This window comes from Mya arenaria, chromosome 8 (genome assembly GCF_026914265.1).
Source record: "Mya arenaria isolate MELC-2E11 chromosome 8, ASM2691426v1".
Taxonomy (NCBI): domain Eukaryota; kingdom Metazoa; phylum Mollusca; class Bivalvia; order Myida; family Myidae; genus Mya; species Mya arenaria.
Genome location: NC_069129.1, coordinates 41,914,562 through 41,936,497, shown reverse-complemented (window position 1 = coordinate 41,936,497; position 21,936 = coordinate 41,914,562). Strand labels below are relative to the sequence as shown.

The 21,936-nt window shown below is 36.8% G+C and overlaps 1 protein-coding gene across 1 annotated transcript in view; it reads left to right on the top strand.

Moving 5' to 3' along the window:
* The first annotated feature begins 514 nt into the window (after nucleotides 1–514).
* LOC128242255 (uncharacterized) overlaps nucleotides 515–21,936 on the top strand; it is a 131,190-nt gene continuing 109,768 nt past the window's right edge. The window contains exons 1-2 of the mRNA XM_052959345.1: nucleotides 515–669; nucleotides 807–839. Coding sequence (XP_052815305.1) covers nucleotides 645–669; nucleotides 807–839 — 58 coding nt within the window. The 5' untranslated portion in view covers nucleotides 515–644. The remainder of the gene's footprint in view (nucleotides 670–806; nucleotides 840–21,936) is intronic.

Below are 21,936 nucleotides of genomic sequence, written 5' to 3'. Positions count from 1 at the left end.
AACACCTTTGTTCAAACTTTTTTTTTTCAAATTCAGTTATTTTATTAACTTCCATAACAAACACAAAAGAAGAACTGGCCGATACTCTTTTGAACAGATTTTTATAAACCCAGGCATGAAGTCAGTCAATTTTCATTAGTGTAACTAAATCTAAAGCTTTCCGGCTAGTAGCGCATTTTTTCATATTTTAAAAAAAACAACAACAACAACAAGAGAACTGATAAATTCACTTCTATTGGTATTTTATTATTGTTGAAAACATTATTCACACATCATTTTTTCCCATTTTTTTCTGATAATACAAAACGTGAACGTGTCCCTTTAAAAGATAAATGACTAAACGCAATATTTAACTTCGAAAATAAAATTCTTTGGAATAAATATAAACAATGTGATGAAACTTTAATTAATGTTCCTCGTCTCGTGCATTGCATTGCAGTGTCTCGAAATGATGCCAGTCGGGTACTCTCGAAACTTGCAGACATAGATGCGCAGTAAGCCGTCTGCGCATCTTGGGAAGGAGACATTTACACGCATATTTTGTGGTGGATTTTCAATGTCAATGCTTTTCATGACATTCAAATCGGATTTTGAGTCTCCATGCACTTCTTGTTTTGGAGCGGACTATCTCATTTTGCAGCGACATGCTCGTTTGTTTTGGGCTCTTTGGTAAGTTGGTAAACTTTGATAGTTTTCGGACAGCACTTTAATCGCGGTAATCTACTTCCGGTCTAGAAAAATTTACTTCCTGTCTATGATTTTGATGTTTTTTCATTGAATTAATGAATGCATACTTATATTTACAGGATTATTGCTGTATAACACAGTAGTAGCAAACGGTATGTACCTTTTTCTTTTGTTTGCAATGACTGTCATGTGTGAATGGTCGGTTTTAGTTGTTTATTTTACATTGAAACGTGTTGACATATACATGTATATATCATTATATGTTTCATGCACCGTCCGTGCGTCGCAGTGTCTGCTGTCTGACTCACTGTGGACCAGACTGTCAATACAGCACCAGCATTCATAAACTATTTTCAGTCATTTCTTTACGTCAGTTGATTTCTTTAAAACATATAGTCACAAAATGATCAGTTCTAGTGTTATTAACATAGAGGTATGTTAATTAAATAAAATAAAAGAAAATAAAGTATTATAGCTATTAGGTTATTCTATCCAGTGAGGTACTTAACTTAGGGAAATAACTTCAGTAAGAATGACTTAAGATGAGTTTTTTTAATACCGGCCCGGCTGTTCATTACAAGTAAAGGCTTCCTGATAGATGGAGTTGTCAAAAACTGTGTGCAACCGCCACTTGGATAATATATATCTGACTTGTTTATAATCCTTTTATTATTAACGCCTACATCGTAGCAAGAATTATGACACACCACCAGGTATTGGATTTTGACAAAACAAATATCAGGCTTTATAAAATCCCCTGGGATGTCACTAGCAACTGTGGCCATCACTGTGATAAAAAAATAAAACACTGCAAATTGAATGAATGTCCTTATCATTTCTAATGTTAAATGGATTTCAGTTTAATGCTTAGTGAATTAGCTTCATCCGCAGATGTTAGTAACAGTAAGAACATTTTGTGTTCACACAATCAAGTTATATGTTTTTTAAGTCCTAACTTGATAGCTAACTTTCATTGTTAGCTTGTTGGTTTTTTGTTATGCCTGAGAAAGCAATATGTACATAATTATGCAGGTATGAATTACTTCTGGCGGTGGCGGCTAGTGTAAGTGGCAATGTCACATACATTGTGCACAGACGATCCAATCTCATTGAAACTTGGTGACCGGGTGACGGTAAAGTAAGATTAGTCATGCTGTGACATCAGAGTTGTGCACCCTTTTACAGGCACTACATCAAAGTCTTCAGAATTTGAGATTTTGCCCTGGTAACCTCAAACACTTAAGATAAACGGCTTTAAAATATTTGAAAAAAAAAACAACAACAAATGTTGGGAAAAACAAGGTTATCATTTGTATTGAAATGACATGTCAATTTATGTAACATTTGTGGTTAAAGTTTATTCACTCAGTAGGTTGTTTGTCTAAGAACTAAGGAAGATAATGTGCTAGTTATTTTTATCAATTAAAACACTAGTTGGGTCTTGATAATTCAATCAAGGCGTTTAAACCATGGGCCATCACTGGAACACCTAACTTAAGGTTTAAGCCAGGTTTTTTCCTTAAGCCTAGGCTTGATTCAGGTTAATTTGGATCACACTGTATTTGGCAGTTGTTAATATTGGATACCAAAAAAGTGCATGTTGTAGACTTGGTCTAGACGGAAGTAACCTTGTTGTTTTCAAGTGTCAAATTTATGAACAATTAACTCCTTTCAATTATGCATGACAGCACCTAATCAAGCAAGTTACATAAGGACACATCTATAAGCAGATGAAAACATTATATACATTGCTTATAAAAACATAAGGCACACACTCTGGGACTGGAAGCAGTATTGATGAGCGGTGACTCATTCCTGCTGGCTGATATTACCAGTATTGGAGACTGTCCTGGTGCCATGCTATAGATTTGTCTGCTGTGCTTTTAAAGAATGGCAATGCCACTGCATGGACCTCCAACATTTTGAAGTGCACTTGGAGTGAACTAGTCATTTACCATATTGATATGACCAATATTTTCCCCTGGGTTATTATTTTTTTTGGATGCGTCAACATGGCAATTGAAAAATTGAATCTTTTTTTAACATAAAGGCAAGAGTTTGTGTTAGAAAAATATTTAAAACATCATCCATTTCATCCTTTATACATATTATGGCCCCTAATTGACTTAGGAAGTAAGTTAAAGTTTAAGGGCACGTTGTGTCTTGTTAAAGTAAAAAGGCAAGTTGGGATTTTTACAAATCTGTTCTATACTCTTCATTCAATTGACTTAATATTGACACATTTGTTTATGCCAGACACACAATTAAGTTACATAACTCCATATTAACCCTAAATACAAATTATGGCCCTTGATTCAATGATTGACTCTTTTTTTTATTTCTATATTTATTGCTTTTGACAGGCACATTTTTTATATTTCTAACCAAAGTGAAACCTGGTTATTAAAATAATGTACGCTGTTGTAGGGGGCTGGCTGGCGTCAAATTCACAGTTTATGTTATAAAATAATTTTAGCTATGTTTGACAAATGGTGACCAAACTTGGTATATTACTATCCTGGTACCTCTCAAACAATTTTACTGATCAAAGCCCTTATGTGTGATCTTGTAATGATAATGTTTGTAGTTTTAATTATATTTTTATTTTTATCTAAGTCAGTAAATTTACTTGAAAGGATATTTGCATTTACATGCACATATTAACCCAAGGTTTTATCTTAAACTCTCATCATGTATAAGGTGTAGTTGTGCTCATTTGTTTTTTCAAAGGAAAAAGTAGAGGACTCATGTTGCCGTAGCCATGGTGTTGTTGTCAGTGCCGTTGTTGTCAGTGCCGTTGTTGTCAGTGCCGTTGTTGACAGTGCCGTTGTCGGCATGGTTGGCAATATATTAACCTCGGCTATAATAACTGAGAAACCTTGCAAGGTATTTCATAAACTGAGTACACAGTTACCATTGATATCAGTCAGACATGTAGCAAGGTCCATAACTCTTACTTTGATAATTGTTGAATTATCTCCCTTGAGAAAATAGACAATTATTTATGGAAAAATGTCAGCGTTCACTTTTTACGTTCTTAGCACTAGAAATATCAGAATGATGCTGATGAAAAGCTTAAGGAAACAAGGGAATTCTTTTTAAAATAACAAGAGCTTGGCCTAAAAAATACATGCTTTTTGCATTTGAAACTTTGGAATGATGTTGATGAAAAGTGAAAATAAAATAAGGGGATTTTTTTTTTAAATTACAAGAGCTATGAATTAATTTGAAAAGGGAATTATTTCAGAATGCTGAACAGATGAAAATCAGAAATAATATCCTTGACTTTGTGATTGGAAAAATAATTCTTTTCTCAGAAGTGTCATTCATTTCATTATGCATTTGTCCTTCAGGGTATTCTTTTTTTAATCATATCAAGGGAACTTTAAGGAATTTGGTCTTATTTTTAAATGTCACAGATCTTCTGTATTGAATGATACTGCTTTATGACGGGTTTTCACATCATGTTTTGGAAAGCTCAGAGATGCTTTCCGAAGAAATTGCTACACAAGTAACTTATAGGTATATATGGATTGTTTCGGACAAAATTTACAATATATTTTTTTGTGTTTTCTGTTAGAACTGCTTTCAAAACATACTCTGCGCTGGTTCCTGGACAGATTTTTATCGGTAATGCTTAAGTATGCCAATTTTGAATGTGTCTGTCTGATGTTATTAATAATTTATATAGTTGATACATGATGGACTAATAAAATTATCATTTGCATATAAAAGAATATTACCCACTAAACCTTTGAGATCAAAGCAAAAGTTTGCCTCAGGTCCTGGGCGTCTGTCTGTGCTTAGTTATTTCATTTGCAAGGTCTCTTTTATGAACACTTCATACTGTTGCCAATGGTGGTTAAAAGACTGAGATTGTGCCAGGGCGACTTCAAAACTTGTGCCTTCTCTGTGTTGTCAATAAGGACCGACTGCTGGCAAAAATAAACGGTTCAAATGGCAATTGGGCTGGTTCAAATTAAAAAAAATAAGTGAATTTTATGTACAATAAGTAGTAGCTGGTCGGTTACTTTACTATTTGAAATGGTTCAACCGAAACTTGTTGAGAACCCTGAGGCTTCTAGATTTTTTACTGGGCTTGTCCCTGTAGTTTTAATTAAAAATCTCCAAAAGTGCCACACATTATAAAGGCGTAGCCTGAGATGTTATTGTGGGGGAATCATTTGGAAATTTATTGAAGTTGGTAATAAAATCTCTGGAAATCAATTGCTTAATGTTGAAAGAACTTTCGTGTTCTTAAATAGTATGTTAATGTAATAGTTAGTGTTTAATTTTGTTCTTCTAAACGTTTAATTTGGCAGACGGAGCACAACCCGGGGGCACAGACGACTAATTGTTTAAAAGATAAAATATAAATGCCCACTTTCCTAGTGTTTAGCTCGAAATGTCTTTACACTAGCCAGTGTGAGCTTCTAAATAACTCACTTATTAAAACCAATTAATGTCTGAATGAAAATTTGATGATTGTTTCATTAGTAGCTGGAAATATGTAGGTAATGCACCAGTCAATTGAAACCACGGCCCACCAGGTCCTGGGAATAGCGAGGACTTTAACTTTCAGTCCAGTCAATCACCGGTAAAATCCCCCCTCTGCAGGGACAAACTGCTGGTAAAATCCCTTCCAAATGCCCCTGCACCCCAGGGACATTCTAGGTAAGGCCCATTCTCCACTATTTTGGTGCAAAAACAAAGCCACCGCATTCACTCCGTATGGCGGGGCTACCTGGAAGGTAGAAACATGGCCTATTTCCCCCACTTTCCCGGTATACTCCTCGACCTGGGTGGGCCATGGTTACAATAGACTGGTGCATCAGAGCTCTTCAAAGTGATGATATCATAAATGTGTATCTGTCCAGCAATCCCATTGGCTGTGACATGAGTCTGATCTCAAAACCCATTTTAAAGCTTCCTCCTTCCTGGCAATCTTCCGGAAATGTGTCGGTCCGCTGGACATGTCCGTCAAATTTTGTATGGGGCCAGCAGCTCTTTAGTAAATGGTCGTACGGATGACAGGCATTTATGGAGACGACTAATTAGCGAAAAGGTAATGTAAGCAAACACTTTGGTCTTTTAACTTGATGCCCTAGGGGTAGTTAGACGATCCCACATTGATATTTGACGTCACAAAACATCGACAAAAGTGTGCCATTTCCGGTATAGAATCATGATGTTGATTTCCAGAGATAAACAAGGAAATTACGATGCCTCTGTAGCAGCATTTTATGACAACTGTTTTGATTGGTTCTTGGTTTGCATCAAGGCACAATCAAAATTGTCAGCACTCAATATGCTTCAGCTTCGGTGTCAAAATGGCGACGTTGTTGAAATATTTTGAAAATGCCAAAATTAGGAAAGTAGAGAAAATGCTCTGGCCCCAATTTCTTGAAACTTCTTAAGCATAAAAGGCTTAAGTCGCTTATTTTATTTAGACAAAATACAAAATTAAATGTGATTTTGGTAAATAAAATATTGTTTATTGTGATAACCGTGACAGTAATTCCTATTTTAAGTCTAATAACTCTTAATGAAGTTGATATTACGCGAATTTAAGACAAAGTAAAATAGTGGGATTAGCTTAATCCTGTTATAAGGGACTTAAGAAGTTTCGAGAAACTGGGGCCTGATGATGAAAAAAACATAGAGCACATGCAGTGTTTAAATGGCTGATTTTGTGGAATAAATCAGGAAAGCATTAAAACTACTATTTTTGTATGCTATTTAATATAGTGTTTGTTTGGACAGACAATTATTTTTTCGACAGGCTATAACTTCCAACGTGCCTTCAATAACTTCCGGTGGACAGGCAAAAATTTTACTATTTTGGGAAGATTGTCCTAGTAAATTTAGGAAAGCCAGGCAAGCTACAATATCGAAAACCCCTACTCTGGGGGTACATGTTACTAACAGTGATATATAGATCATGTCTGCTCGAAATACAGTTCTTGGTTTTTTGAGATCTATCTTGAATGTTGCAGACACACAAAACTTATTTCAGGTTTATTGGCTTTGAGATAGAGAGTTATAAAAAATGAAAGCAAAAAGATTCACCTGCTTCATTATTTGATAGTCACTTAGGACTTTTTCGCATGCAACTCTCAAGATACATGTAGATAAAAACATGGAATATGTAATGTCTTGTTATTAATCTTGTATCTTGGCGAAAAAGTTTATTGAAAAAGTTCATTGAACTCGTGAGGTTTTTCAGATTATTCTGCTGAGTATTTATATCTGAATGCAGCTGAAAATAGAGCTATGTATCTCTGCAAGAAAAAGTTACCCGGTACATTGTAATATGAACCTTTTTTTATATGGTACAGATTGTGTAATGCTTTTAATGAGTTTTATGTGTTTCCAAATGAAAGCCTGCGTTTTGCAAAAGATTGATATTCAAGATTGTATTCATGATGTGAATCCTATAGTGCATGAGGAATCTATGTTCTGATAATGTGGCTGGCTAGACGAAGAGGTATCTGATACTTGTCTCGATATTGCCAGACTAATGTTGCATGTAAATGCCTGTCGACAATGACTGATTGAGTTTTTTTTCCAAGTCTGTCATGTTGACTGATCGAGTTCTCTTCCCGAGTCTGTCGCAGTTACCATCGTAGTATGATGACATCATTTTTATTATTTACCAGTCTGTGGCTGCGGTACGCCCACTATATTTTCTGAAGATCACCAATATTGAACTCTTAATACTTGAAGTTGATCTCAATTTCCGGAATGATAGCTTGTCAAGGCTCTTATATCTTGTATATGCTTCACGGTCTTCCTGATTTTAAATAAAAAAAGCTGTTTCGATTATGTGCCTTTCCGATATCCATGCCTCCAACCCATAAACTCCAGCCCATAGGGGCTGAGTGACCTCCCGGCAAAGTCTCTCTGATATCCATGCCTCCAGCCTATAAGGGCTTAGTGACTGCCCAGCGAAGTATTTCTGATATCCATGCCTCCAGCCTATAAGGGCTTAGTGACTGCCTGGCGAAGTCTTTCTGATATCCATGCCTCCAGCCCATAGGGGCTTAGTGACCTCCTGGCGAAGTCTTTCTGATATCCATGCCTCCAGCCACTAGGGGCTGAGTGACCTCCAGGCGAAGTCTTTCTGATATTAATGCCTCCAGCCCCTAGGGGCTTAGTGACCTCCTGGCGAAGTCTTTCTGATATCCATGCCTCCAGCCACTAGGGGCTGAGTGACCTCCAGGCGAAGTCTTTCTGATATTAATGCCTCCAGCCCCTAGGGGCTGAGTGACCTCTCGGCGAAGTCTTTCTGATATCCATGCCTCCAGCCCATAAGGGCTTAGTGACTGCCTAGCGGAGTCTTTCTGATATCCATGCCTCCAGCCCATAAGGGCTTAGTGACTGCCCGGCGGAGTCTCTTTGATATCCATGCCTCCAGCCCATAAGAGCTTAGTGACTGCCCGGTGAAGTCTTTCTGATATCCATGCCTCCAGCCCATAGGGGCTTAGTGACCTCCTGGGGAAGTCTTTCTGATATCCATGCCTCCAGCCCATAGGGGCTTAGTGACCTCCCGGCAAAGTCTTTCTGATATCCATGCCTCAAGCCCATAGGAGCTTATATTTATACTGACCTCCCGGTGAAGTCTTTTTGATATACATGCCTCCAGCCTTTAAGGGCTGAGTGACCTCCCGCTGAAGTCTTTCTGATATCCATGCCTTCAGCCTATAAGGGCTTAGTGACTGTCGGCAAAGTCTTTCTGATAACCATGCCTCCAGCCCATAGGAGTTTAGTGACCTCCCGGCTTAGTCTTTCTGATGTTCATGCCTCCAGCCCATAGGGACTTAGTGACTGCCCGGCTTAGTCTTTCTGTTATCCATGCCTCCAGCCTATAAGGGCTTAGTGACCTCCCGGCGAAAGCTCAATTCTGAGGTACACATACTGAATTGGAAGGTGTGTTCTTCCTGCGAAAACATATAAACGTGTGGTCAGGTTACCTGACAGCAGCCAATCATACAGTTTTATACAAAACATTCAGTCTGAAACATGACAGGCAATAGACAAGCTCTGACATTGGCTTAAGGCATTCTTTCCAGACACCATTAAGCTGTCCCTTGGTAGTGATTAACCAGATGCCACATTGCCGGAAACAAACAAACATGAATTTGCATTTAGGGATGCTTTTTGTAAAGATGATGATGTACTTATAAGGAACATCGTCTAGATTTTGGCATCGAGGGAGACCAACAAGACGACTTGCGCGAAGCACATATTAATTTAACTGTGCAGAAATGAGTATGCAGAAGGATTAAAAACAGCTTGAAAATTGAATTGACGTTTCAGCAACACAGATGATATAGGCAATATTTTACTCTATTACTCTTTTTTATACTTTCTAATATATTTTTTTACCGAGAAATTTGAAGGGTACCTACAAACACTAAGGCTACGGAAATACCTTAAATATGTTTTTAAGACACTTTGATTATACAATGTACCCTGAAGAGAGATTGGCTTTCTAATCGGGCATGATGCTATACATGTTGTTAGTAAACTCTCTCTTTGAGCATGTTGAAAATTGCTTCCTGTCCTATTTATGTAAAATAAACATCATAATAATCTCGGTCAGACTGTCTGAATCTCTGCAGAATGGTTATTAAGAGCTGCTCAACATTTTTGTATGAATAGGCAGACGTAAACATGTATTGTTAGAAATAGTGCATATAGTTTTTCTAAGTCAATTAAATTTCCATGCAGACATTTTGTGCGTGTCTACATTTAGAATATAAGCTTTTATTGGATGTTTTCAAAATATTTTAACCCAAAATACCAGCCAATGAAATTGTACAGCTTAAACTATGGTCAAATCCAGGCTGATTGAGCCTCAGTCAAAATTTGCAAAATCTCATGCAGTCTGTACGGCCATTTTTGAACTCTAAAGCGAGTAATGGTTCGCATTTTTTGAAAAAAATATGTAAAATCTTAATGGCTAAAAGAATGGGCTCACTCGTTTTTTGGTAGCTTAGCCCTAAATGTTAATTGTAAAAAGTTTACAAAATATGTTCTTCATATTAATGTATTAATATTATATATAATGTATTACTTACAAACTGAAACTTTTACATAATATTTAAATAATGCAGAACATGAACACATTAAGCTGACATGCCTGTCTGGTTTTAGTATGTGCAGCTCTACTGGCCAGAGATATATAATATCAAATTCCATTGTACTTGCAAATATGCACGTAAACGCCTTGTCCCCATGGAGTAAGTCCTTGTGGCTCAATTTTCTTTGCATGACTGTATGAAGCTTCGTTTTGGATTTCTCTACAGTAAAGTGACTGTTCTCTGAGATTGGGTTTTCTTCTATATTAAATGAAAGAGTGTTTACTGTATATGTCCTTTTAAACGTGCAGGGCAATGTTCAGCAACCTTTTGAAAATCTGGTTAGAAAAGAAAATATGAAATATCGATTAGTAGCTATATACACACCCTTGTGTGCATAAAGCAGTAGAATGGTCCGAACACACAGCTTCAATATATCAATACACAACTTATGGCATGATTGAGGAATTACTTTTAGTACACCTCACAATCATTGTATATAATAGCGCATGTTTTTTCTGCGTACGCATGACGTCAGCAGGTGCTCTAATATTTCCCCCGATGGAATGTGTTTCATCAGAATAAATTGCATTTTTTAGAATTAAGGTAATCATTATTCTGTGATGGAGCTGAATCGGAAAATAGACCCATAAAAAGAACACCGGCATGACTATTAGCGCATGCTCGTTTTATAGGACATTTACCGTTCCATGATCATAATTGTGGAACAATTCTGGAGGCCCTGATAAAATCTATTCCTAGATTAACTAATATGTTTAAAATTCATGGGCAATAAGCTGTACTGTGACTATTTGTCTATAAAGAAATAGCTGGATAATGCACCAGTCAATTGTAACCACGGCCCCCCAGGTCCGGGGAATAGCGGGGACTTTGACTTTCCGTTCAGCCAACCCCGGCTAAAATCCCCACCCTGTGATGCATGAAAAACAGCCATATTTATATATTTAAGACAGTGGAGCAACATTTAAATATGGCAGCCACGGCTAAAAATAGAAGAAATAAAGATAATTGGAATATCCAACAAACCATCAAACAGAGGGAAAGAAAGGGTGTTTCCTTAATGTAACTGATCACTTTATCCCGGTCGAGCCCGAACCATCCGCCCAAGCCTCCCCATGGACTGCCTCAGCTTGCTGGCGTGTGATCAGTTAATTTTGCTGCTTCAATAGGGCCCCATTATGCATTTCAGGGACATTAAAAAGGTACAGGGCCGTGAATATGAACAGTCTTAAGTCCAAGTCTAGACTCAGACTCAGAAATGCACTTTCTTTTAAATTACAAAGAATCATCTCAATTCCATTCTTTTTCTAAAATAAATATGAATAATAGTTATTGTACAATTTCAAATTGTATATAATAAAATTCAGCAATTTTCATCATCCAAACTTGACTTTAAAAAAGATAAAATGAAGATTTGCTGTTTTGTCATTTGAGTCTGAATTCAGACATGAAACTGTTCGTAATCAATTGGCCCCTGGTCTAGGAAGTGTGCTGGCTATGGTAGTCTCGTATCCAATGATACATGCATTGTCCTTTCTAAATCATGGAATATTTGCCTTCATACTAAAGCATAACTTTAATTTGTCTTGAAAAACTACAGTGCTGTTTTATTTGGCGTAAAAATAGAAAAACGGTGCATTCTAATCTTGTGTTGATACATAAAACCTGAAAAAGTGTGATTGAATGTTGCTGCTGGTAGAAAATGCATCCCAGACTGGTTGGCACTTGTTCATGGGGAGTTTGTGACAGGGGGATATATAGGTTAGTTGAGGTATCCTAACCATCATAAGCCATGCTTTTTATAGTCCACTTCACAGTTATGTTGAATTTTGATGCCTCATCCCTGTTAATGTCATATAGTATTCGTGTTAAGGCATCATTTTGAATCAATTTTAGGTCTGGTTTTATCACTCCAAAATTACTCATAAAATGGTAAAAAATGTATAAGACTGATTTCGAGTCTGGCAATTTTGTGGTTTGGCTAAATTTATTCCACTATAACTGAACTTGAAATACTCTATTTTGCCAAAATCCAATTTATTTTATTAGTACAGTCGTATATTGTATACATAGAATTGGATGTTGAACATTTTGTAAATATGAATTATGAGTTTCTAGGTAAATTTATATGGATTGAACACCTTAAGTGTGTAAGAATATTCCCTCAGCCTCTTCCATTGGAATTTATTCAACCTGTATAAGACATGCTGTCTGATTGGCACATTGGCCAACTTCCATACTTCTTGTGATTTACTTTCTGATCTGTGATTTTCCCACAGGATTGGGAAGCCAGTTTTCCTGTTGAAAATCGGGACGTTGCCAAACCCTCGTAGCTGGGCAATGTTTCGTTTGCACGTTACCGCTTTTTGTTATACAGGCAACACTTCTTTGCAAAGGAACTTGAGATGGATGTTGTCTTTTAGTGTTTTGTCTAATGTTGGTCGGACAGCACCACAAGTGCATGAATTCTTGAAATGCCAAAGTCTGTCGTCCCACTCTGCTTTCCACTTTTCCTACCTCTATGCGCACGGTCCTGACTTTTAGGCTCAGTTGGACTTCAAACTGTTATTCAAAACTAGATCACTTTTTTATGTCAAAATATAGGGAGTATTTAAATAGTGGAATAACATGTATGTTGCTCCACAAACATTTGTAAAAGCTAGACAACCAAACTGATTTAAGCCTGTCATTCATAGATATATGCCTTTTGCCCTTTTACTTCTCTTACCATTAGCCTCACAGAAAGACCTTTGAGAGGATAAAACTACGGGCGGCTGATGTGGCCACGTCTGTATGAAGGTAAGGGTTTAACTAATCCACTAGCACAGCAAGGGGTTGGGGTTGGGTTGGGTCACACCTAGCGCCTCCCCCCCCCCCCAAGACTGCCAAGTTGCAACCTTCACATGCACCTTCTGTCCCCTATGTCAAATCCTGAATCCATCACTGCAATTAGCCAACCACACAGCCAATTAACAACCAACCAACCATATTCACAGTGCTCCTACCCCACACCCTTTTCAAACTTTTAGGGGGGAGGGGTATAAAGATCCCTCAAACCTATAGCACTATACTATGGGCAGATATACTGACTGTCTCCTAGGAGAGTTCTAAGAGGGGGTCCTGTTCCTGCTACCAAATATCGACAACATTATTGCTTACCCTAAGGGTCTGTTATAAAATCTGCGCTGGATTTATGGTATGTTTCGTTTTTGTCAGCATATTTATTTATTTCTTATAATGATCCTAGATTAAGCTGGTTTGCTAATGAAAATGGAATTTATTGAGAGAATGTCTAGCCAATATTGATCTTCAGAATTAATAAGTAAATATATATACCCGTCATGTGTTGTGCCTGTACCACAAGTTTTTGGAATTGTTCACCCTTCTGAATAAGTACGGTTTATATAATGTCCTTATCTGATGCGCATGTCCTCATGCATATGCATGGGGATCTGTCTATAAATATAGTTAGTAATTTATCTGAGCAAAGGACTTGTACCTTTTGGCGCCAACAATATGATAAAATACATACTATACTATTTTATGTTGCAATATTTAAATGCAACATTGGCAGTCTTAGGGGCTGTCGTCTGTGACTTATGGGCTAAATGGGCCAAAATGTTAAGAATCAGGCGCGACGTTTTACAGAAGCATCTTAAGTAAAATCTGAAATATTTTCACTTAAGTATAAAAACTTAGAAATAATTGATTTTCAAAACCTCATTAGAACTGCTTTATGTTTTAACTGCTATGGCATTAAAAAAATTGCAATATTTATTTATTTATCTAAATATTACCACAAATATCCTATATGTTTGATATAAATAAACTATGGCAATTTTAAGGATAAGACTTCACTTAGTACTGCATATAGTACTTTGTCAAAAGCAACGACCTGAATAAAATTAACCAGACCTAGATGGCTCGCTCGCAGCTAACATATTCAAACATATATGTAGGATTTTTTTGTTTTGCACTCGTAAGCGACCAGGTTCTATGTACTATATAGCAATCACCTTGTCCTGTCCGTTGATCTGTCCATCCCTCAGTCCAAGGTCATTGGGACAAATCTACTTTTCTCCATAACTTCATGTTTTTGGTGTATTGACTTAAAATTTATAGTGCTGGGCAAAAGAAACATTTCGTGTATGATATTTTTAGAGTTATTGCCCTTTTGTTATTATCCCTTGCCAATCCTAAGGTTTCGGGAGGGGGATAGTGTTTTTGTGTTGTCTGAGTCCGGGCCGGGTATTAAGGGGGAGTTTCCATTAGGGTTAGTAGATTATTTTTTTATGTTTTCTTTTTTGCAAAACACATAAATATGCTTTCTAAAGAAGGAAAAATCACATGTAAACAAGAAAAATTGGAACATCCTTCCTTTTGTTGATTCTTCGGTGAGTCCCATTTTTTTCTGTTTTTGTCTGAACCATATCATATTGGTCAGATAATGTTCAAACTTTGTCAGAGTTTTCCCCTTCTTGAAATCTCATCTGGCGACTGCTTGTAAAAGTGGGGTCAAAAACTAGGTCACTGGGTCAAATCTTTGGAACACACTATAGAGTCATTATATTTGGTTCAATTTTTATCAACATCATCAGAATGTTTTCTTTGATGAACTGAACCCCCCTTCCCAAGATATTGTAACATCATTTAAATCGTTGACTCTGAAACTGCGCCTTTGCATATGCAAGCAGTATGCATGGCTATATACGCATGCACAGTTATAGCAATTTACTTAATCTAAAACAGTCTTCAGCAATAAGCAACAATTCTTCACAAATAAAAAACTAAACATTTTTAAAATCTAGCGCCCTTGATTGGCTAAATTGTAGGTCAGACACTCAATAGTATTAAGATCAGGGTGGTTCTGTGTCATGTCAATAAGACATACCTTATAGTGTGAAAGATCCTCAGCTAGATAGGTATAAAATTACTATAAAAAATTTGCATTTTCATTGTTGTCTGAGCTGTCATAATATGAAGAATAAAAAATAAACTGAACCGGTTCAACATTTCAGCCAGACAATTTAAGTATTTTTTGTACGCTAATTGTCTGAAAATATGAGCTAATTTGTCGGTTTTGGGATATAATAATCTAAAAAGTGAAAATAATTGATAAGATCACGCATAAGAAGTCTGAAATTTAATGGAATGTGTCAACAGTCCATTTCTACCCCTTGTGGATATATAACACCTGCAAATTGCAGCTTTTTAAGAAAAGTGCACACACAAGTAATTACCAAACATTGACAATCCATAAAAAGGCTTTTCAATGAGTCCCCCATTAAGTGCTGTACGTGTTGCAAAACCAGCAATTTAAAGAGAAATCTACTTTCGCTGATAGCTCCATAGTGCATGGACTTTACTTGGGTGCTCTTATATCTCAACATTGTCCAAATGACAATGAGCTAATGAATCATTTCATGGATAATTGGTCCTAATTGAGCACCTCTCAGCGATGTTCTTCCATTCTTATTAGCTTCTTTTTAGCCTGGAAACAGGTGCCAGACTTCTCAGTCTTCCCTGACACTTCAACCCCTGGCCTGACAGTTAATGGTGTAAGTGATTTGATTGTTTGAAGACATTTATAATGTAAAATAGTATACAGAAGTATTTTATTCTACACCTATGACTGACATCTGTGAACAAACTGATTAAGGTGCCATTGTCTTTTGATGGTCTTTCATGGCTATAAATATCCTTTTTCATCAAATATCATCCAATAGTCGGAGCTGTGGAACCACTCCAGATATCATTCATCGCAGGTCTCACAGTATTTGAATACAAAATTACTCCTTTTTGCGAATATCCTATCAACCTGTGGGGGTAAAACTCAAAACTCTCCGTTTGGATTCAAAATTATGTTTAAGTCGCACTTGGGGATGTGACGGGGTCAAGCCATAATGTAGCCATTATAAGCATGGGCAGACCTTTATAAACTCAACAACAACGAATCATCAGATATCTCCCATGACTCCTTCAAGTATTGATTTACCTTAAACATTTTCAGAATTGGGCGTTCATCGGACCTATATTCGTTGGGCCTACGTTGGGCAGTTGTACCAACTTCATTTAGTTCTATGGTAGACCTGGCCAAAATAGTTATTACTCCACGTGTTATTGGGATTTGTCTGAAACATTGGCATATATTACAGGAAATGTCGCTTTAATGGATGCTGTTAGATTGCTAGATTATGTGATAACCATAAAACTTATGTGCCTGTTATTACCATGTGTGTAATGCAGTTTCTAGGTTAATTACACAAATTATGTCGGTTTGAAAAAAGATAAATATGTTCACGGTAGAGGAAGCACAGTTGTTTAAAAGACACATATGTGAGAATTTTCAACTACACTCATACTTTTTTAGGGTTCTCAAAAAGAACGGGCTGCTGGCCAAAACGGACGGTCAAATGACCCAGGTGACGGTTCAAATTTGCCAAAAAAGATTTTTTTTTCAAAAGCAATTTTCTTGTAGCGGGCTAGCTGGTTGTGGTTACCGTTGTATTTCAGACATTTCAGTCAATAATAATAATATAATTGCACTAACACGGAATGTTAATTTTTTTGTAAATGTTTCAGCATAACTTCTTCATCAGTGCATCTATATAATAAACAATATAAACAGAAAGTTACGTCAACGTCATTATTTACAGTTTAACGACGGCATATCTGTTTGGGGCAAAACTTATGGACAGTTCAACAATTTTATTTTTGAGAATCCTGCTTTTCATTACCACATTTTTTGTCCAGAGATAAATGGCCATTGATGTAGTTCTTAAAGCTGCACTCTCACAGATTGACCGATTCTGAGACAAAAATTTAAAAAAAATTGTTAAAACCGTCAATCTGTGCGAGTGCAGCTTTAATGTATATCACTTTAGTTCAAAAGATTCAACTTTGTTTTTTCTCAATCACTGCTTTCCGTTTTCAAGTGGGTATTGTGAAGATTTTTTTTATCTGCATTTCAGTTTTGCGGTTTCATGTAATTTTTTATGACCTGTTTTCTGGACAAGTTGTTATATGAAAATAGTTTTATGAATGAGTTGTTTATGATATTAAGATAGTATCTTACTAAGTAGCTTTACATTATGAATGTGCTTTTCAGCTTTACTTTCTTAATATAGAAACATGCTTAATGCCTGGAAGTAATCCTTTAATTGTTTGGCCAGACTGACCAAAGATTAAAACTAAATTGAACACTGGTCAACTAAGACTGACCTGGTTGTATCTCAGATCTTATCAACTTTTTGGTATTGGGGCTTAAATTAGATTGTAAGTGCTTTATTATGTCTCCACCCATGCTATCTATGTGGAGACATGTTGTTTTAAGTGTGGATATCCTGCAGCAGTCCATTCTACACACATTTTAGGGTCCTCTCTATTTTCTTTGCCTCACCTATCCTGTTGTAGTTGCAATTCATGAGGAGAGCAGGTGAGGCCCCCTCACCCATCTGCTCTTTTCATGAATTGCAACTACAACAGGATGGTTGAGGCCCCCTCCCCCAGCTGCTCTCCCCATGAATTGCAACTACAACAGGATAGGTGAGGCCCATCCCCCATCTGCTCTCCTCATGAATTGCAACTACAACAGGATGGTTGAGGCCCCCTCCCCCTTCTGCTCTCCTCATGAATTGCAACTACAACAGGATGGTTGAGGCCCCCTCCCCCATCTGCTCTCCTCATGAATTGCCACTACAACAGGATAGGTGAGGCCCCGTCCCCCATTTGCTCTCCTCATGAATTGCAACTACAACAGGATGGGTGAGGCCCCCTCCCCAGTCTGATATCCTCATGAATTGCAACTACAACAGGATGGGTGAGGCCCCATCCCCCATGTGCTCTCTTCATAAATTGCAACTACAACAGGATGGGTGAGGCCCCATCCCCCATCTGCTCTCTTCATGAATTGCAACTACAATAGGATGGGTGAGACCCCCTCCCCCATCTGCTCTGCTCATGAATTGCAACTACAACAGGATGGGTGAGACCCCCTCCCCCATGTGCTCTCCTCATAAATTGCAACTACAACAGTATGGGTGAGGCCCCCTCCCTTATCTGCTCTCCTCATGAATTGCAACCACAACAGGATAGGTGAGGCCCCCTCCCCCATGTGCTCTCCTCATGAATTGCAACTACAACAGGATGGGTGAGGCCCCCTCCCCCAAGTGCTCTCCTCATGAATTGCAACTACAACAGGATGGGTGAGGCCCCCTCCCCCATGTGCTCTCCTCATGAATTGCAACCACAACAGGATGGGTGAGGCCCCCTCTCATCTTCTCTCCACAGCTATAACAGGATGAGTTATGCCCCCTCCCCCAATCCCATCTTACTCCTCAGCTGAGAATGGTTTAGTGGAAAGTAGGTTCCACAGGAGGCATGACAAAGTTTCAAAAGCATCCAAAGGAATGACAGAGTTACTGTTTACTGTTACAGGAAAATGATCTAAACTAACTATTCACATTTTCATCAGTTGTTTGGCACCATTACATAACAAAATGTATGTCTTCACATTATTTTGGTATAGATTATAATTCTGCCTTCAATGTACTAAGAAGGTTATACATTATAGCTGAAGGGCGTCCTTGAGGAATCAGATTAACTACCCACCAATTAACAGACCTTCCTTGTACTATACATCTCTCTAAGTGCGTCATTCAATACTGGTAAGAATATTAAAACAACAATAATTTGCAGTTGTATATTTATATTTGAGTAATAGCATAGTTGCTTTACTTAAAATTACTATTATTCTTATGTTTAGTAACATTGGTGTTGTTTAAAGGGACACACATATTTGAAATCAATACATTATATACACATGTATAACAAAAATAAATTTTTAGTGATATATCTATAACTACTTACTAAATTATGCATTTATGGAAAATATTAATGACTGATAACAAGATTGTAACTGTGTATTTAATAGCTGAAAACGCACAAGTATTAAATGACTGGAAGGTCCTAAAAGATTTACAGTGATCAACTATCTTCTTATAAGGTAGAAATATTGTGTTTTCTGCACCTGTCTTTCAAATTAAACATGGTATCCTTCATAAGAACCATTGTTTTCGATATGTATTCATCCTTTTCAGTAAATTAAAACGATTGCATTAATTGTTGTACATCTTATTTGAGAGTAAGAGTACATCTTTAAAATGTTAACTTGAAGGAACACAGTTACATACAAACTCAAGGTCTAACAAGAAAAAACCCAAAACGGATTGCATTCCAAGAATACTTGTTATTGGCGTTTGAATGGCAAGCAGAACCTGCCAAATTGTAACCATCTCTCTGGAATTTCACTCCATACCTTTATTATAAACACTTTCTGGAAAAAAAAACAAAGTCCATAGTCGAAATTGGCACTGTAATTTACATGGATTTTAAAGGTTTATAGGGTCAGACTTGAAGAAATTAGCTTTGTGTGAAGTGAAAGCAAAATGTTTCAATGATAATATCATCAAAAGAGAGCCCTATTACTTCTCTTCAAATATGATAGAATGTCCTGTAGATTGCCAAAAGAGTTAGTTAAACGCTAGTTAAAATTGAATTTATTTAAGGCGTTAATTTACAAAGTTCTGGTCAAATGAGTGTCTGCCACTTGTTATCAAAATATGATAAATAGCATTGCATGACATGGTTGGATCAAGTCCCTTTAAAATAGAAGTGTAGATCACATTGCATGACATCATTGGATCAAGTCCCTTTAAAAATAGATGTGTAGATCACATTGCAGGACATCATTGGACAAAGTCCCTTTAACAATAGATGTGTAGATCACATTGCATGACATCATTGGATCAAGTCCCTTTAAAAATAGATGTGTTTATCTTATTTAAGGACGTCACTGAATTAAGTCCCTTTTAAAAATAGATGTGTATATCTTATTTAAGGACGTCACTGAATTAAGTCCCTTTTAAAAATAGATGTGTATATCTTATTTAAGGACGTCACTGAATTAAGTCCCTTTAAAAATAGATGTGTTTATCTTATTTAAGGACGTCACTGAATTAAGTCCCTTTTAAAAATAGATGTGTATATCTTATTTAAGGACGTCACTGAATTAAGTCCCTTTAAAAATAGATGTGTATTATTATCACATTGCAGGACATTACTTGATCAAGTCCCTTTATATATAGATGTGTATATCACATTGCAGAATATCACTGGTTTCAATCCAATGAAAAATTGGTGTGTAATTGTAATCACAATGCCTTTATTCAACGGACCTGCATGTAGAAAACTGGATAAGTTATCCATAGGTCATCTTTTGGGTACAGCTAGCACATATGATTGGGCAACATGCAGTAAAATATTGGGTAAATATTGGCCAATCAAAAACTATGTTGGCTAACTTTAACCACGTAAATAAGTAACAATTTTATACAAGTACAGTCATTTGTATAACGATTAGATCATGTCCACTGGACACTTTGGGCTAGTGTACTCTTTAAAATGATTTGATTGGCAAGTAGTAATAATTGGATAAATATTGACCAATCAACAAACATCTTGGATAACTGTGACCATGCATGAAAAAAACATTTTTATTCCACTGGCTAATAGCTGCTAAACTCTTATCTTTTTACCGATTGTTTTTTTTAAAGTGATCTGTTCGGCAAGATGTCACTGATATTTGTGCCAAACTTTTATGACATTCTGCACAAAATAATTCGGTGGACAGTTTAATCCTCCAGTTCTTTTGTTTATGAATTTTAGCAGCTTTGCAGTAATATCCTACGTGCAAAGCTGTGCAATCTTCACCGACTTATTTTTCCACCATTTTGGAATTGTGCCATAAGGCCTTTCTGTTTTAGAAATACACGTCATTTGGACTAAAATTTCGGTGGTTTGGAGGGGTCTTTGAAGGTCTTTGAAATGCCGAGATGCATTTTAAAATGTCTCTGAAATGCCAGATTTTTTAAGGAAGGTCTCTGAAATGCCCATAGCTTGGCCAGAAAGAAAGCACATTTACATTGCAATTTAGTATCATGTTATACTGCCATAACTGCAACAGTCACACCCAATATTTTGAACTGGTTTCAATTTGCTCCCATCCACAGTTCTGTTTGTTGTTGGCTGTCAATCATACCTAGTGGCCCACCCCTTTAAATTTCAGTTTCAGCTCAATTTGACAGTTCAAAGATAGTTTTGTCTTGTGATATTTTTACATCCATTACAGCCTTTTGATGTTCTAGAAACTAATTTCATTCAAAAGGCAATCATGGATTTGGGACGGAGTAAACTTTGCCATTATTTAATGCTTCAAAACCTTGAAATGCTAATACCATTTGTAAATAGCAGTGCTCATGCTCAGCCTTAATAGCAGGTGGAGGGGGGGGGCATCCTGCTGCCCTTTTCCAGCACCCTTTATACTATGCCCCGCTCCTTTTGTTTGACATACCTCTCTGTAATGATTATGAACTATATTTGTTATTTGTTTGGCGTATTGTCATGTCAGTTTTCAGAATAAGTATAAAATATATCTACATAATTTTGACACTAAGTATTATTGAAAGTGAGATATAACACGTCCACAATATAAATTGAACATTGACCTTTGCAAGCAGGGGTTTTCCTAACGATTTGACTTTCACTTGCCCCAGGGGCAAGTCAATTTAAACATCTACTTGCCCCCTGTAAAATTTGGTTGCCCGATCTTTGCAAAGTTATATGTATACAATTTTAATCAATCTGTATTAAAGGCAATGATATCTATTAATAAACACAAAGAATAACTTTTAACAGATCTTAACTGCTACATTTTGTTTTCAAACGAGCATCATCCAGCCAGAGCCTCACTGTCACATCTGGTTTTTTGCATTTTCTATCTTTTTATTTTTACAATGACCTTGCGATTCTTCATGAGCCTTTAAAGAGTCTTTTCGAAAGAAGTTTGAACCCGTAACAAAAGAACCAACATCATCATATTTCGTACAAACTTTACATTTCATGAGATGATTTTCGTATTCTAACCATTTAAATTCGTTTAACCAGGAAGATTGAAAGATTCTCTTTGTACTATCTTTTTCATATTTACTTTTTCTTTCATTATCGGAAGTTTTCGGCTTAGGTTTTGGTTTACTTTTTGAGAAAATTGAGAAAAAAGTGTTCAGTTTCGCCCAGTTCGTCTCTGTCC